The sequence below is a fragment of the Plectropomus leopardus genome, chromosome 24 (assembly GCF_008729295.1).
Source record: "Plectropomus leopardus isolate mb chromosome 24, YSFRI_Pleo_2.0, whole genome shotgun sequence".
Classification (NCBI taxonomy): Eukaryota; Metazoa; Chordata; class Actinopteri; order Perciformes; family Serranidae; genus Plectropomus; species Plectropomus leopardus.
This window is the reverse complement of record NC_056486.1, coordinates 6,910,245-6,926,022: the sequence shown is the minus strand read 5'-3', so window position 1 is coordinate 6,926,022 and position 15,778 is coordinate 6,910,245. Positions and strand designations below refer to the sequence as shown.

The following is a 15,778-nucleotide window of genomic DNA, read 5'->3' as shown; positions in this document are numbered from 1 at the left end:
TATATCAGTGGTGCGGGCACATTACATCACTCCACAGTCAGATCCATAAAGGGCTAAGAGCCAATTCATTTTGAGAAAACACCCTCTATTGATCCCTGCTGCACTCCATCACTTCCACTGTAACAGTTACCTCAATCCATAGGCTAACCTGACACATAATCTCTGTGTGTGTTTCTGTGTGTGTCTCCCCCTGTGCACACTCAATTAACATAATGTCAGCAAAAAACACAGTGTGGACACATTGGGGGAATACTGCTGGTTGTGTTAACGCAGTCATATTAACTCCTGAACCTGTTTTTGAATGAATTTGGTGCATGTGTTTGATACATTACAGACACTTTCTCCCTGCAGCCAACTGGTCTAAACTGGGTTGCTAGCAGCCTCTAGTGGCCTCCAACCAATTCTCAGATAGTCTCTGCAGATGGGTAGCTTTTGTAAATGCACATACACAGCTCATGCATGCATCTCATGTTGTTTTTTTCTGTGTGGATGCAGCAAGAGAAGCCATTTAAGCGATACTTTACTACCTGCAAAAAGCATTGATTTTGGGACTGCTATTGGGAGTGGTGTATTTTCTCAGTACAACATTTTTGCACAGTGAGGTCAGGTTCGTATTCCCTTATTCCCAATGCAACATGCCGGAACTCACTGAAAACACACAGGCGGGCAGGCAGGCACAAGCACACACACACTTACACATATACTTTATTTCCCACAGAATTGCACTCGTGGAAAAGGGAATTCAGACCATCATGGGACAGTAAAACTTGCCAATAAATCCCAGACTAATGATGTTAGCAGCCATACCTATACAAAGGTTGCACATACATGTACATACACTGACAAATGTGCAGAAAGAGTGATATTTGATCACCAGCTCCACCAACACAAACACACCCCAGATGTTCAAATGTTTTGGTTGTACTAGATATACTGCTAAAACAAAAACTGCGATGGAAGAGAAGAGAGAGAGAGAAAAAAAAAGATTCCACATTGACTCTGCAGTCTCCTCTTCTGTCGCTGGAGAATCCATCACATTAAAGCTTTAATGCTAAAATAACAAAGCATCCATCATGCTGAACGCCGGGCCCGGAATACAGCGAGCCATTGAGGGCAGGGAGCCTGCAATTCTCTCTGGGTGCGGTACCTGCACGCCGCCCGCCGCAGTCGGCCGACATTACTCAGTTTGGAAGGTAAGTTGGGAGCGTGTGATAAATACAACAAGCAGTGAATGAGGTTTTCATGCATATGCTGGAGAGGCAATCTAGAGGGAGAGAATAAGGAGCCATTCAGCGGACAGGTTTCCCATCACCCTCTTCTCTTTTGGCTGTCTGCAGTACTGCCTGATGTGAATTTACTGCCCTGAGGGACATTAGTTAAATGAAAAGGGAGGCAAGTAAACACAAAATACATGAGGACAGGAAAGCAGAGAAAAGGGAGAGGAAACACAGGGTTAGGAGAAAAGACAGGGGGAAAGAAAGCAAGAAAACAGATGAAATAAAGGAAATAAACAAACAGATACAGAAGAGAACATGGAGATAAATCACATAAAAGAGAACAGATAAGAAAAAGTGATGAAAAGTTGAGAAGAAGGGAGATACAATGACACAAGAAGTAAATTAAAAAGAAAGGAGGAGAGAGAAATGGGAAGCAGAGGAAAGGGCAGGAGATACACGCTGAAAGGGGAGACAAAAGGAGAGGAGACAAGACTTAAAAAAGTAAAGAAAAAGGAGAGAGAAGAACAAAGGATGTAAAGTAAAACAAGATTAAATTTAGTGAAATACAAAAGAACGAAACAGAAAGAATAAGGAAGGAGAGCAGAGGGCAGAAGATAAAAAGAAGTGGAGAGAAGAGGACAAGAAAGGAGACAAGTGGAGAGAAAATTAAGGAGACAGAAGAGATAAGGCAAGGTAAGGTGATAAGATCACTGTAAAATTTGACAAGTTTATTTTACTTTAAAAAATCTAGGAAATCCAAATGCCTTGAGAAATGTAAGTAAATATAACTATTAATCTTAATTTATGCTAACTTTATATCTAATTGTTACGTTTACTGAAAATGTAGTTACATTTACTACATTTTGTGAAGTTGCTGCAACTTAAAACTGACAATGTTGCAAACTAGTCAGTCATATTTATATTTTCATAAACATGTTAACAAAACAGAACCTGCAGATCTCCTAACTTAATCACTGGCAAAAGGAACAGAAAGAAAAAGGGAGGAGACAAGGAGTATACAGGAGAGAAGAAAGGAGACACAACGAGCTTTAAAAAGAAACAGATGAGGAGAAAAGGAGAGAAAATAGGACAATAAAAGAAATGGAACAGAACATAAAAAAGGAGAGAAAGGGAGATGAGAAGAAACAAGGAGAAACAAGAAAAGGAGAGAGGAATCAATGACATAAAAGAAATGGGACAGGATATATAGAAGGAAATAAAAGGAGATGAGAGAAGATGGGGACAGGAAAAGGAAAAGAACAGAGCAAAAAGAAAAAAAGAAAAGAAGAGATGTGAGGAGAGGAGATTCAATGAAATAAAGGAAAGAAACAGAAAGGAGAGGAAATTACAGGAAAGAGGAGAGAGGAAATTCAGGAGAGGAGAGGAGGAGAGGGTTACTCTCCCATAGTACCACAGTAGTGTCACCATAGTAACACACATGGAGAAAACCTTTACACATCAGCCCTCCACCTCCTTCTCTGTTTCCCCATCTCCTTCTTACAAAACCCACCGCACATTCACAGTCAAACACACACACACACACACATGTCGACAATACTCCGAGCCCATCTCCTGTTGTAACCCAGCCCTATCATGTAAAGGGGGGGACCATGTGAGCCACGTTGCCATGGAAACTGAACACCTCACAGTGGTCCTCGGAGGGAAGACACAGAGCCTTACCTCTCCACTTTCACCTCCCAGTCAGTCACATGAGCAGCTTGAGTGCTGCAGCTGGAGCGACAGACTGAATGGTTGTCATGTACACTGCAAGAAGTCCTGTTGTGAGGCAAAAATCCTCATTTATTTATTCATCCCACTAAAGAGCTCGCTTCCAACTTACATCCAGGTAATTTTTTAAAACACCTGCTACAGTTGTTGAAGGGCAGCCACTGAAAAATATATTGGTGATCAGCCAACTGTTGCAATAACAGAATAAACAAGTGGTGACATCTTCTGTGACACAAAAGCAAAAACATCCAATTTGATTATTGAAGGAAAAATTCCCAAAGCTCTGATGATGGTCTTACGTGTGTTACAACATGTAGCATATATTGATGAACACGTAGTTCAAAGTTATATTCTGTGCATCATGTTTTCTTTGACTGTGAATATATACTTTTTATAACTAAAATGTATTTTTGTAGTTAAAAATAAACACAGGAAAAGTTAAATATTTGTGCAAAAACATAAGTGCAAAAACTCTATGAGGTAATAGCTGTCTATTAAGTCATATTATTTTTCTTGGAACAAGTGAGACAAATCTGCCACTGCAGTAAGAATATATCAACCTTTTCCCATAGAGACCAACTTTTATCAATAATTTTCTATAATAAAATAATAAAGAAACGTGTTTACTAAGACAAAAGGCTGTCCTCATGCCCTGTCCGTACATATACCTACAAAAACTAATGCACAATAATTTGTATATAATCCATGTAATCATGAGCCAGAAATATAATATGTCAATCTACGATCATGTGACCGAGGCACTGATGGAAGTAAAGAAGGAAATCGTCCATGTAAGGAGGCAGGTTTGGGTGGTCAAGCTGTTATCATAAACTGTTTGTGTGTTTTCCCACAAAACTTTATGCTACTAAATTTGTACATATCCCATAATCATGAGCCAGTGATTCTCACATATTTTGGAAGGCTGCAATCACGTGATCAATGTGCTGACAGGGTTAAACACACTGAGCAGTTTGTGAGGAGGAGATGTAGCAGTGGATGGGTTGCAAAACACAGGAACCATGTGAAACCAAGTGAACTTTGACTTATTTCAAGATTTGTCTTCATCGTATCTCTTTCCTTAAACCTAATCTACATAACTTTACTTTCCTAGAACAACAGACGCCCAACCATATTTGTTTCCGAAGTAACTTTACTTACCTAAACCTAATCTACATAACTTTACATAAGTATATAAGATCATTCAAGGGGAGCTTATTCATTAAGTATCATACAAACCATCATATGAGGATATGATAGAATATATCAGCATTTTCCCATAGAAACCAACTTTTTTTCAAGAACTTTCCAGAATTGAGTGTCTGTATTCTGAAATAAGAAAGATGCAGCACAGGAATCAAGAAAAAAACAAACTCCATTCAAATATAAAGACCTCACCAGATCTGTGACCACTGAGATACAGGAGTTTATATAGCATTAAAATTCTTTAAAAAAGTCATTGTTTCTGCAATGACTGTTGTCCTTGTTTGTCTATGTTTGTTTCATTGTAAGTCCCCATAACTGTATCAGTGTTATATCATTTGTTTTATTCCTCAAAAGCCTTACCAGGGACATAATCTGCAAATTAGCCTTGGCTTTAAGTCATATATACACTGCATTTGTTGCATTTTAGCTCTCAAATAGATTAATCAATACATATATTTTGGAATATACCTGAAACATTTTAAATTTAACTGAAAAGAAGTTGAAAGATCCTTATAAAATTAGGCCATCTGGACTCAAATATAGACAAAACTGAGATCTTTATCATTATGGCTACATTGATATTCTTATCAAGGTGTAATGAACAAGGAATAGGTATCATTTCAATATTGGGGAAACATATATAAAACGGGGGGTTTGGGTTGTCTTTCGTGACATTTTGAGTGTCAAACACTTAATTTCATGCATTCTGGTGAATTTTTTTGACCCAATTTGTGCCTTTTCTTCATCAATTTACTGGCAAGTTTTATTTAGGGGGATGTGTCCCCTGCATCCTCCCTAAATGCTATGGGAAAAGTAGCTAAAGGTGTAGAATATCTCTAAGAATACCATATCCATACCTTAAAAAGGGTACATCCCTGGTGACAAGTCCCATTTTACAGTGTAGGTACAAGCTACCTCTCTCTATAATGACATGGCTGGGGTCAATTTTTAAACCTTTTTTGGCATCTATTTATTGGTAGTTTTTCTAAAAGAGTGAGAAAAATTCAAACAAAAGCAAATCAAGATTGAAGAAAAAATACCAACACTGAGAGGCCAGGCTGAGCAAAAGCTGTGACTGAATGAACATAATGGGTTGGGGATTCATTGCATAGGGTCGAGGAGATACATAATGATTGTGTGCATGTGTGCGTGTGTGTGTGTCTGCACAGGCACTAACAAGCTCCACACACATTCACACACACATACCAGAGAGTGCGACAAGGGGAGTGTGGTGGGATTGAGCGCGGGTGTAGAGATAAGGAGCTGCGGCAATGGGGCGGGGGGGTTTGCTGCTGGTGTTGGCGCTGGTGGGAGGGTGTTGGGGCTTGGAGAGACGGGCGGCTGCAGCAATGCAAGCTACGGCGTCACCACAAGCAAAATCCCATCATCACCACACTTTGAAACGCCACCGCTGCCCAAACCGCTCTCTGTACGCAATCGAGGGAGAGTTACAGCACTGCAACACTCAAGTTTCAAACCTTTTGATTGATATCTACGCAAAATCAGGCAATTAAAGATATGAGGGTGCATGACAATCCAAAAAGGTGTCTTCACTTTAAGGGGACAGATTATTCTTTAAAACTACTAAGGGTGCAGTGCATAAGTCTGATTTGGCCAGTGTTTCCAGCCTTAGGACAACTGCCATAAAAAAGGTCTTATTGCTCATGGCGTTGGGAAAAAAAAGGCAAGGAGGAAAAAAAAAATCACCTCCAAAAATGATCCCACCCATCACCATTCATCAGAGCATCACCTCAGGCACTGTTCCTGGTGTTCTTGCATGTGTGTAAGTGCATGTGTCAGAGGAAATAGTGCCATTTAGTTGTTACACATGATCGATTATCTGCTAGAGAGGTGCACTAAAAAGACTGCGCTCCAGGTTTTGCTAATAACATTGGCTTCAGGGACAAAGAAACAGAATGTGCGTTCAGCTGATACCATTCAATGAACTCCGTTTGGCCTTTCCTGCTCATGCACATGTGCCATACCAGCGTTGGAACATGGCGCAGGGATGAAAGACTCGTCAAAAAACGAGCAAATACAGCATGACGTGCAATGGCAGGAGATGAATGGGGTAAAATCGAGAGCGCTTTCACGGGAATACGCAAACCTCCAATAATGGTGCATTAGAATTCTGCAGCTCCGAAAGCAAGGTGACCCTATGTATGGGGAGCATTTGTTCCAGGTGGCTGCTGCAAGTGCGTGGCACTATCCAAAATCTGATCCCATTGGTTCCCAACCATCTTTATGTAGAGCAGCTGCCTGGAGACCACTTGGAGATGTAACACTGACCTTGAATCAGCACTTGGAGAAACCAGTCTTCCAAGTCCATGACTAGTCGCCAAGCTCCTTTTCAGCTACGTCATTTGGTAGTTTAGGTAAAACCAGCTGCATGGGATGGATGAGTGGTATGACTGAGGCCCATCCCGATGAATATTCATGCAGGATGAGAATTCCAGATATTTTTTGTGCAGATTAGAGTCACCCGCTTGGGTTGAAGTGAAAGACGTGCAGAACTCGTCCTCTAAGTCCACTGAATCCCTCTCCCATTCCTAGCAAACCCCCCTCCACCCTCCCCCTCTGCTAAGTCTTACCTTGTCTCGCTTGGCCCCCCGCAGAGGAAAGAAGCAGGCGAAGAGGAACTTGCCCCAGCTGATGACGGCAGCCAGGCACCAGTTGAGGCGAGCCATGCCTGCGTCTGTCCCGTCTCGTCTGCCAGCCTCTTATCTCCCACCCTCAGTGCCGGGATAGGATCCTGCAACCCCCTGTCAAGCGAAAAAAAGACCTCGCAGACACCTCTTGTCCTACTCCGTGGAGCTGAATTGAAAACCTTCCTTCAAGTCAGACGACGACTGGGGATTTATTTTCCTTTCAGATTTTTTTTTTGGCAATTCTGGCTACCTGTCTGGGTATGTGTCTGCAATTCCAATTTGAGGGGGAACAAGGGGGAAGCTTCTGGCATCCCACAAATGGACTAGACCTTTGGATGGTCTAGAGGGACCCAAAACATCACAAGCCTAAAACTGTCTTCCCTTCTCTCCATCCATCTGTCTTCCTCTCTTTCTCTTGCCTCTTCTGTCTCCACAGCCCGGTCTAGATGAGTCAGTCCTCAAAGTGTGATGAGCACCGTCGGCTGCATAATGCGAAGAGCCCGTTGCTGATCGACGACACTGTTACACAAACTGGCATGCCCACACTCCCTGTCTCTCACACACACATTCGCGCACATGTACGTTGCAAAAAAAAAGAAAGAAAGGAAAAAGAAAAACGCTGTCCTGGCACATACATCCACAGGCAGAAGAGCCCCCCTCTTGTCACACGGCTCCCCTCCAGGCTCAGGATCCCCGGTGCTTCGCGCTCACACACTCCGCTTACACACACTCGTCTCTCTCTCTCTCTCTTTCTCTCTCTCTGTGCAGCTCTCTCACACATACACACATGCACTGATGCTGCAGCACTTACTCAGCCAGCGCGGGAGGAGGGGAGCAAAAGAGTGAGGGGGGGGGGTAGAAAAGGAGAAATGACTGGGAACATAACGGTTGGAAGAGAGAGAGAGAGAGAAAAGATGGAAAACAGAAGCTGAATGACAGATTGTCGTTCTGTGTTTTGGAGTTGTGTCGCCGAGGAGAAGACGGCGACGTGAGAGAAAGTGCGCATCAAGTCACCGGGAGAAGGTGGAGGAGCAACAGAATGGGCCGAAAGAGTGAATGGAAGATGGATGGATCAGTAGGAAGGAGGAGAGGCAGGAATGTGTTTGAAATGATTGAGCAGAGAATACACACACAGCAGCAATGTACGCACACAAAACGGACACGCAGCAGCCGTCACGGTGCAAGGCGGATACAAGGCAGGCACAGGGTGAGATGATTGTAGTGTGTGTGAAGAATTGGGTCGAAGGGAGAGAAGGAGGGAGGAGAGAAAGAAAGGCAAGGGGATGACAGAAAGAGGAGAGGAGCGGGGTGTTGAATCATTGTGTCTTGGGTGATTATTTCCCCCTTTCTCTCTCTCTCTCTCTCTCTCTCTCTCTCTCGTACACACACACACACACACACAACTGCAGGTGGTGCACAGGCTCGTTCACTGTGCTGCAGTCTCTCTACGCTTCAGTGGGAGCACATTTTCACTGCAGAACGCTTTTCTCTGCTACACCCCCCAACCCCTCATCCCCTACCCCTCCCACCCGGCACACCACCGCCACACCAACGCAATCACAACACATCAAAGCAATGAGCGAGGGAGATAAAGTGTAGAGAGGATGCTGTGCTGTCAACCAAAGCTAGCTTAGCCCGGGGGGGGGGGGGGGGGGGGGGGGGGGGGGGGGGGGGGGGGGGGGGGGGGGGGAGGAACATAACAAATTGTTTGGCCTTATGGAAATGCGCCGGCAATAAAAACTACATACAAATCTTCCTATTGACAGAGAAGTGCTCCCATCATGGCTACTCTTCATATTATGATGCACTGAAATCTGCATTCAGTGCACATGTTGGCATATAAACACAGTACATCCTCTGCACATATATGTTCCTGTATAAGATGGAATCTGGCACCAGTGACCTGCTGCTTGGTAAATATCTCTTAAAATACCAAGTATTATATGCATTTGCATATATTCAGAATATGACCATAATTTTATCCATGATGTACATTGCTTATGCTCACCAACTACCGACTGACTGAATGACAGAATGAATGACTGACTGATTGACTGACTGAATGAATGAATGAATGACTGACTGACTGACTGAATGAATGAATGAAATCCGATGTCATTCGGATTTATACTGTGTGCCATAAAATATATGATTAACTGCTGACATTTAGATATACAAGCTCTGATGTACTGTTCATATGTATACATACAAAAAATAATGCACCCCAATTCATGCATAACACACATTCATGAGCCAGTATTGTGTGTACAACCCTCGTTATCAGCAAGGCTGCAACTGCATGACCAATGCACTACTGAAAGTAAAGAAGGAAGTAATATTAAGACTGAAAGTCCGGCAAAGTAGGTGGGTTGGGGGGGTGGACAGGTCAAGCGATTCAGGACTTTCCGCCAAGAGACCAGCGTTTGTGTCCTGTGTGAAACCAATTGAACTTCAAGTTATGGTAAGGTTGTCCTGCCCAACCATGTTTCTTTTCCTCAACCTCACCTATGCAGCTTTACGATGTCCAATCTTCTTTTTCTAAACCATAGCTTTACATTACGCACTTAACATGATGGCACAATTCTTGAGCCACTAATTTGTAAGATATCATGCCAGCCACTGTATGTATATTTTTGTAAGATATCATAGGAACCATTGTATAATGATATGTAGAGTTAACAAATGTATTGAGATGCCCCTGAGCACAGAAGCCTCTCTCTTGTTTCTAATGAAACTGAAGCAATAAGTAAAATGAAAACAGAAAAATGCAATAGATATATAAGTAACTTTCAGTGATGAGTGAAAAATGCAGACTTCAGTGTATTATATTAGACATTTTAGACTTGATCTGAGTTCAATCAACTTCTTCCACTCCAGGAAGATTGTGAACCTTTCAAACATCTTAAGTAAAATAAATATATATTCTACCTACTTAAGATTTTCCACAAAATCTTGACTGTGTTCCATTGCTCTCTTCAGCAAATACATTTCAATCAGGTGCAACCATGTGACCTAAGAAGTGGTCTTCGATCACGCATGAACCAGAGTATTAAAGACACAAGTAGTCAACATCCACCACAACTGTTCAACACCTGTAGATCTCTGCTGGTCCACCACCAAAGGCAGAAAGGCTGACACCGTCCAGCTGCGTTCCATTTGGACGCAGACGAGTTTGAGTGAAAGCAGGCTGGGCCTTCAGGATTAGCTCACCAAGTCAAGTGATGTGACTTCACAAAATTTGCCTCAAGGGCCTTTACAATCTGTAAAGCAGCAACACCCTCTGTCCTTAAACCCTAGACTTGTACAAGCAAGCTCTCTCTCTCTCTCTCTCTCTCTCTCTCTCTCTCTCTGAAAACAAAACTTTAACAGGGAAAAATGGAAGACACCTCACGAAGAGCAACATAGGGAGGAATCCCTCTATGAGAATGGACATTCAAGCAATAGATCTCAGGCAGACAGAACAGACCAACGTGAAATCACAGTATGGTCAATTAGGATGACAACATCAATGTAAAACTTGCATTCAAAATATTTTGAGTAAAAGCAATTTCTACATTTGCCATAATCCTTTTTTTCAATATCCTCAGAAATAGGGTTTAAACGTGTTGCTTTCAATGAAAGGTCAGAATATATGCATAATCATCAACAATCCATATTGCTGTGTTCTGGTCTACTGACTACCGTTAGAGGAAAAACAGAAATATCTTTCTTTAATATAATGGTCGACATATGATGTCAGTATGATGCTGATGCAAAGTGGCAGCTCTGTAGAAGAATCCCTGTCTGACGAACCAACACCAAAACCTGACATATATCCTTGACGTTTTCTGGCTGCTATAGAAAAACATCTAACATCACACATCTATGCTTGGCAACCTCTGCAGGGGACAAGAAAAATGTGCCACCAAAAAGCAAATACGCCCAGAAAATGCAAAGTAGAGAGTGTATTTCTCCTTTATGTCAACATTATTGATGTCCTGCTTCTTTTACACTGGACTGGTTACCTGCTTTACTTTGCAGGGGACACAACATATTTTATATAGCATATGAAACCATTTAGATATGAAGCAGATAGCATTTGTACAAAGTTGGTGATAACATAAAAAATCTGGGAGGGTATTTTGTTGACAGTCCATTTTCATCAGTAATATTTTTCTTTCTGCAGCGACGATGAATGAGGAATATGTTTTTGTACTGCACAGTTTTCTACAGCAGTGTGTGCTGTACATCTCAGTGTGAGACTGGGCTCGTGTCCCACTCTCTTGGCAATGCGCTGACCTTTCTCATTAGGCATAAGCAACTTGCATAATCACTGCTGACTTCTATTGACTGGCCTGTCACACTGCCTATCCGTTTGACTGGAAACCCCGTGAAAAAGTGCAGGCTGCCAAAAAAACTTCTCCCTCAATGACTTTCCCCTGTCATCTGCTGCAGGATCAGAATCTATCATTTTTCACCGAGTGCACAAAAAACAGGGGCTTTACAATGTTCGCTATTTATCCTCTATTGCACCACAGGCTCTGGAGCAACATTATCAATATTTATCAAATGTTTGCTCTTTCCCCCTCTATCCAAATATATGCACTGTTTGAAATATTCACCAGCACATTCAGAGATTAAACCCTGTCCCTTAATGTTGTAATTTTGTTTCAATGAGTACTTCTAATGACCCTTCCTCCAGGTCTAAATCCTCACCTGCACACTCACATCTTCAGTGTTTTCATTATCCCCAGAGCAAGGTTGTGTAAATTTTTCATCACATGCAAACAAAATCTGAGCAAATCTAATTTGAGCATAACAAAGATTGCTATGAATGTTTTAAACCTCTTGTTGATTCAAAGGAAGGATCAGCAAATTAGCTCAGAGTTTGATGAGAAAACACACAATTGCTGAGGGATTTCTGTTTGACCTGACTATCTGATATAATACACACATTTGTATATGTGTAAATTCTGTTTTTAGTGTTTGTTTGCCTATTTTGTGTCACTGGAGATTGGTTCTGTGAAATAATTTCCATTTCGGGAGTAATAATTGTTCACAATTACTACAGTGCTTTTAGCACGTCAGCATGCCTGAGTGGGAAAAAGGGAATTAACTGAAATAGGTTGTTGCGATAATTGCAGTATTGCAACACCATGCTGTGGCAAGCAACCGCCACATCAGCCATGGTCATGTTTTTTCGTCTATTTCATGCCCTAAACCCTAAACCCTAACCCCACCAACGGCAACCTCCAGGTCTGGACAATGAAGCCCATGCCTGAGTGCCAAGAACTGCCGCTCCTTGAATGGCCAATTGAGGCTGGCTACAGAAATGAGCCAGTACCCCTAGACCACCATGCTTCCCAGTAAGATCCACCTCTTACTCCTCCACAGTGCAAGCCTTTCATATAAATTTGGCCACTTCTGGCTGCAAAAAAAACCCCAAGATGGCTACGGCCAAAAACTTGAGGCTTCAAATCGAGAGTCCACAAACGAAAATGGGACGTCATGATAGTTACCTCCATTATTCTTACAGTCTACGGGATTTACACAATGCTTCAAATGCCAGCAGCTTGACAAGATGCTGAGCACCCAGTACTGCATATTTTCAGTTTTTCTGGTAGCTGAGAAAAAAAAAAATTCAATTTTCAACTGCAGCTACTTGTCTCTGTCACCTTTTACCCAGCTGTCCAATCACATTGGAGAGAGGCAGGACGATTACTATAAGACCAACTGTTACATTGCTGAAAAACCACAACAGTGGATGAGAAATTAATAATGAACACAAATGGACTGGTGGGTTTGACCTGTCTCTATATGTAGAATAAGGGCCACAGCAAGTACCTACCTTGTGCATTTGTGCTTCCATGGATATTGTGAATAACTGAAATCAGATGCAATCAATGTGTACTAATTCACAATATACCAAATGATAGTCTAAAAATACAACTTTTTAACAAAACACTAAAATCAACATAAATGAAGTAATTTACAAAAACAAAAAAATGGCAGTAATACTTCATATCGCGGTGTTGAGCTACCCTTAATAGCCTCAGGGAAAATTCCTTCACTGCCCTATTCACTAATTCTGTCCTCAATGGATTTAAATGAATATTTTGTTATTTTGAGATATAAAGTAATTCACTTTCTTGCCAAGAGTGAAATGAGAAGATTAATACCACTCGGACATTTCATAACATTGGCAGCTGGCAACCCAAAAAAAACATAATTTTACTGTTTAACAGTGGTCATGAACCAGACTATTTCTTTGTAGAGACCAGTAACTTCCTGTAGTTTGGCTCTAAGATACATGACAGAGCCAGGCTAGGAGTTTACTTTGGTTTCCAGTCTTTATGCTAAGTTAACTGTGATAGCCTCATACTTTGCGACAAATATGAGCATGTCAGTCCTCCAATCTAAGTCTAGGCAAGAAATTGAATAAAAAATTTCAAACTTTTCCTTTAAAATGCCCTTGAGATGATGCAGGATGCATAGATGGCTTGGGCTTGGACATTAGCATCCAGTCTCAGCAAAACAAATACATTACATTTCATGCATGTAGTTGATTATTTGGGCTGATTTACTGTAGAAACAGAAGGACACGAGACAGACTAAAAATTTGACCTTCCAGGTGTGAAAAAGTCTGTTCCCACCATAATCAAAATAATTAGTAAAAGCAGCTCACCGCCTCAGTGTGCAGGCTTTCAGTGATGTCATACGAGCCTCCGATGGTGACCGTCTGGCCACGGTTGTGATTGACAGCTGGACAGCCTGGTGCACAAGCTGCAGGAGAAACAAGAAACAGAAGGAGGTGCAGAGTTTAGTTTTCTGCACCAGCATCCCATTCACATTCTGAGCACACAGTGTGCACTGTACTGAGCAGACAGCAGATTAGGTCCCATCACACACCTCATCATTCACTAACACGCAGACTCATCTGCCTTCCACTTCTCTCCCACACTCCCTTATATTCTTTTCTCTTTCACTTTCTCCTCTATTTTTTTTATTTCTCTCATTTTTGCAGTTTCTTGTTCTCTTAAGTCTACCTCTTTCTATCTTTGCCCAAACCTATCCAGGACAGACTTCAGTTAAATTCAGCTAAATTCAGTTAGGAAAACATTTCAGACACATAACAATCCAAAACCAATTTCACATTAATAATTTCAAGACTAAATGATTGTAAGGTTGAATTTTCTGCAGGAAATCTCTGAAACACACATGGTACATCAGCTCACAGAATGCAGCCTCTCATGCCCTTGCACTGCAGTCATGCCAGCCCTGACTCCTGGGTGCAGGGTGCCATACATAATACATAATAATACATAATAATGACGACACCTCGTTGTTTCAGAGACGTCTCTCTTCATCACATCTAATCCAAGAGAAAGCACTGCAGAGACAGAGGTGACCCCTATGGCCTGTGATCAATGATTCAGTCTATTAAGTGAAGGTGCTTTGATTAGTGATTCTCAATGACACGGGATCACTGTACTTTAGTGATCTTTGAATGATTCTATGTTTTAACCAACTGTCTGAAGTTATATTTCATCTTATTTATGATCTTTATTATTTCTTTAAATTAATGGCGTTCAGGAAATAGAGAAAAGGTAAGGTAAAGACACTGGTCTGGAGTCCGTCTCTGCTTGGGAAAACCTCCAGGTGACAGGTTCATCTTTAGCGTGAGCAAATTATGTGCAGGGACAGGGAAGTACTTGGATGCGCTTAGAGTGGAGGTCTATGAGCGGTGACACTTCCGGGGCCTGCTGCCAAGGGAAACTCAGTTATCCAGCAATGTCTGCTCCCCTCCCCCCCAGTACACACACACACACACACACACGGCGACTTCCAACCTTTCCTCCGACCCCAAGGGAGAAGGACAGACAGGAGGGACGGGGTGATGATGAAGCTATTGACAAAGTGCATATACACTCTCTAAAAACAGCACGATCAATTTGTACATGCTTTTGTTTTTATTTGCAAAATTTCAACAGATGCAGTTAAAGGAAAATTTCAAATTCCTACAATGTGGACATTGTTTTTGAGAGTTAGAGTAATTGCTAAGATCTGGGAACAAGGCTGCATGTTAAAAAGGAGTCAATCATGTTTTAAACAGATGGCAAGATGAGCCAGGTTATCTATTTCATTTTAGCTTATTAAGGCCCAAAATGATGTTCATTGTAAGGCAGCCCCTTCTAGTTGCTATAATAGATATTTTGGGAGCACAGGAAGTGAGTTGACATGGAATAAAAAGTGATTAACACTACGTTCACCCAGTAGTGTTTGTGACCCAAAGTCATCGTACACTTCCAAAACCATGAAGCACAGTATGCAAATATGTGTAGCACACTACGCTAGTGATGTATGTCACATGATTTGCTTCAAGTTGCATTTGTAATAATAGTACACCAAATAAAAACCCTACACCATGAAGTTTTTTTCTTAATATAACCACCTAATTTTGTTACCTAAACCTAACCAAAAAGTTTTATAATGTAACTGCAAGAACATTAAAACTGCATCCATTTAAATGTGGAAAATCAACCTATTCTGTCGTTTAGATATTAGAGACATACACATGCACACACACTCACTCTCATAATTTGCCTTGATCTTTTTGCTGTTTATTGTTGACCCCATTATACATTGTTTGCAAGTATTGTAATTTATTGGATTACCTTCGGTGAGGTATTTCTATAAGCCCATTTGGGTTTTTAACCTCTCTGGCACCTTTTTTCTGTATTCTTTTGTGTGCAAATAAATAGATGAAATGAAATAAAGAAAGTGTTGTGCAGGGCTAACATGAATGCCCCCAGATTTTGACCGTTGCCTTGGTAATCAAAGTCCAAATTAGTATTTGAATGCCCTATATTGCCCTTAAATTAGAAAATTTTATTCAAACATTTTTCATTATGCATCAAATATTAGTTATTCTGCGACAAGGACATGTGACTGGCTTCCCGCTACAATGTCAAAATAGTCAAGCATCTGGAATAGTTTCAAAAT

General features: G+C 41.4%; 2 protein-coding genes across 8 annotated transcripts in view; both read right to left on the bottom strand.

Moving 5' to 3' along the window:
- Positions 1 to 6,895, bottom strand: part of tns1a (tensin 1a) — a 106,146-nt gene extending 99,251 nt beyond the window's left edge. For 3 of the 7 annotated variants that reach the window (XM_042513005.1, XM_042513008.1, XM_042513009.1), the window contains exon 1: positions 6,740 to 6,895. In XM_042513005.1, coding sequence (XP_042368939.1) covers positions 6,740 to 6,835 — 96 coding nt within the window. In that variant the 5' untranslated portion in view covers positions 6,836 to 6,895. The remainder of the gene's footprint in view (positions 1 to 6,739) is intronic. The other 4 variants (XM_042513010.1, XM_042513015.1, XM_042513007.1 and 1 more) reach the window with 2 other exon arrangements.
- Positions 6,896 to 13,472: 6,577 nt separating this feature from the next.
- The window catches only part of LOC121962733 (cyclin-Y-like protein 1), a 29,920-nt gene continuing 27,614 nt past the window's right edge, over positions 13,473 to 15,778 (bottom strand). Inside the window, exon 13 of the transcript XR_006107159.1 lies at positions 13,473 to 13,558. The gene's annotated coding sequence lies outside the window, so the exon portion shown is untranslated. The remainder of the gene's footprint in view (positions 13,559 to 15,778) is intronic.